The 2223-nt window shown below is 37.5% G+C and overlaps 1 protein-coding gene across 2 annotated transcripts in view; it reads right to left on the bottom strand.

Moving 5' to 3' along the window:
- The window catches only part of LOC106941425 (NT-3 growth factor receptor), a 39883-nt gene extending 37934 nt beyond the window's left edge, over positions 1–1949 (bottom strand). For both annotated transcript variants that reach the window (XM_015024464.1, XM_015024465.1), the window contains exon 1: positions 1395–1949. In XM_015024464.1, coding sequence (XP_014879950.1) covers positions 1395–1681 — 287 coding nt within the window. In that variant the 5' untranslated portion in view covers positions 1682–1949. The remainder of the gene's footprint in view (positions 1–1394) is intronic.
- Between the last annotated feature and the right edge of the window lie 274 nt (positions 1950–2223).

The raw sequence follows: 2223 nt of genomic DNA, 5'->3' as shown, positions 1-2223 counted from the left end.
AATGACGCTTTATGACAACAGTCATAACTATTCTAGAAGACTTATTGATGTTCATTACAGGTGTTATGTCATGTTTATGACAGTGTCATGATAGTCTTATTCAACCCCCTTCAAATAAAGTGTTACCCATATAGAAAATAATCTCCTAGAATTTATAGTTGCCTACCCCAGATCTGTTGCAATAGAATAAAATTCTCTACATTTTCAGCTGTCACCACAGTCTGATTCAACACTTCCTCTGTAGCATCCTTTTGGTATGCTTTATTATTGGTAGCATAACCTCTTTGAATTTTTACCGTTTTTAATTAATAAAAAAGTCAAAAGTTAGTGTCCAATGCAATAGAAAACAGCAACCCAGAGGTCAGATTCAAGTTAGGTTGAGAGGTTCTATCTGAGCAGAACTCTGCATTGGCCCGATCCGGTTCTATGGTCTGTGGTTCCTGCAAAGCTAGAAAGAACATGCACCGATAGAGAAAACCAAAATATTTTGCCAGTAAAATAATTCCTTCATTTATATTTTTTAAATGTACCTTGTTTCTTTTTATATTACATGAAGGACATTTTAAAAACAAACTTTGAAAGTTTTTTAATATAAAAGCAAAATATTGTTTCCCGTGTAACAATCATTTAGTGATGACTCTTCAACAAAAAGTTCAAAAGTCTGATTGTTTGGTGCTGTATTGGACTAGTATTGGTCTCCTTTGTGAGATTCTTTTATAGCAGCCTTAAGAAAAAACAGAATATATATTTCCCAGTGAATAAGATGCAGTTATAGAAGGTAATATTCAGTATTAAAAAGGCCAAAGAAATAAAAGGTAGGCATACCAGTGCAGTCAAACGGAGAGTTTTGTGGAAAACATGGAGGTCAAAACTGGGAAATAATCCTTTGATTATCTGCACAGCTGAAAGACTTCAGTTTGTTGTCCTTTTCTTTTAACTGTTGTGATAATAAATTGCAACATAAGAGTAAAAGCTTTACTTTAGTTTCTTTTTATGCTTTTCATGAAAAGAAATATAAGCCTAAAAATGTTTCTCCAAATGAAATGAGAGACTGGCAAACTAGCAGCAGCCATGTTAGGCTAATACTAAGATTCCTTTGAAAAGCAGAGAAGACATTGGATAGCATCCTGGCTTTGGTTTCCTTTAGTTGGTGTTTTTCTCACCATCAGCAGAGTAATTAAAAAATTTAGTGATATTTGAAAATAAAGGATTTCTCAACATTAACTTTTTATTTCACCCTAATGAGATCAAATTGATTAAATGTGAAAACATTTTATGTGATTTAGTAAACTCCTACAAACTCAACTTTTCTTTCTCCTGTTTATGAAGATGTAAATAAACACAGACAGAGTTACGATCTGTTGCTGGTGAATTGGGTCTAAAAGAATTCTTACATGCTGGTGATGTTCTGGAAAAGGTCCACGATGCTCTCACTCATATTCTCCGCGCCTGCCATGTGGAAAGACAGCAGCTGAGAAATGCTGCTGTTGTCCGACTTGTTGCAGTAGATCTCGATGGAAGAGCAGGTGCAGGTAGGCGGGCAGTCCAGCAGGGAGCTCAGGCTGCTGTGGAACAAACAGATCAGCAGAAGGAAAACCTTCCAGCAGCTCCAGATCCTCACAGTCTGATCAAAGGAACATGTTCTCCGGACCCCCATGTCGGGATCACTAACATCCTTCATCTTCCTGCACTGCTCCTCTCTGTGGAAACAATAAAAATAACTTTTCCTCAGTACATCTGGTAGAAGCGGTACTTTCCTCTCTCAACACAGTCCAAACGCCAGCAGAGAGGACCTCTCCTGGTCCGTGGGTCCTGTGTAGATCATATCTGTAGGAGCGCAAAGACACTGCAGAAAAAACATGAACAGTCTTCCAGGGATCTAAGGGTTGAGGCCCCATCCCTCTGCTTTTCTCTTCTGTCATTCATCCTGGCATCTCCATTTCTCCCCTCCCTCTCTGCCTCAGCTGATATTCCCACTGTGAGTCCCTGTTGTCACCATATGGTGAACTTTAAGCTCCACCTACACACCGAGGCCCATGGCTTTCCAACCAATGAGGCACAGAGGACAGAAATGAACAGAATTAAAAATAAAAGCAGAACTATATAAATATCTTAATAAATAATTCAATACAATTAATATACACAAATTAACTTACTTTACCTCATGTTTTATCATATAATTGACCCTCATATATACATACATACATATACATATACATATAC

The sequence above is a fragment of the Poecilia latipinna genome, unplaced genomic scaffold (assembly GCF_001443285.1).
Source record: "Poecilia latipinna isolate Pla-1442-1.1 unplaced genomic scaffold, P_latipinna-1.0 Scaffold3663, whole genome shotgun sequence".
Lineage (NCBI taxonomy): Eukaryota > Metazoa > Chordata > Actinopteri > Cyprinodontiformes > Poeciliidae > Poecilia > Poecilia latipinna.
This window is presented reverse-complemented; position numbering and strand designations above follow the sequence as displayed.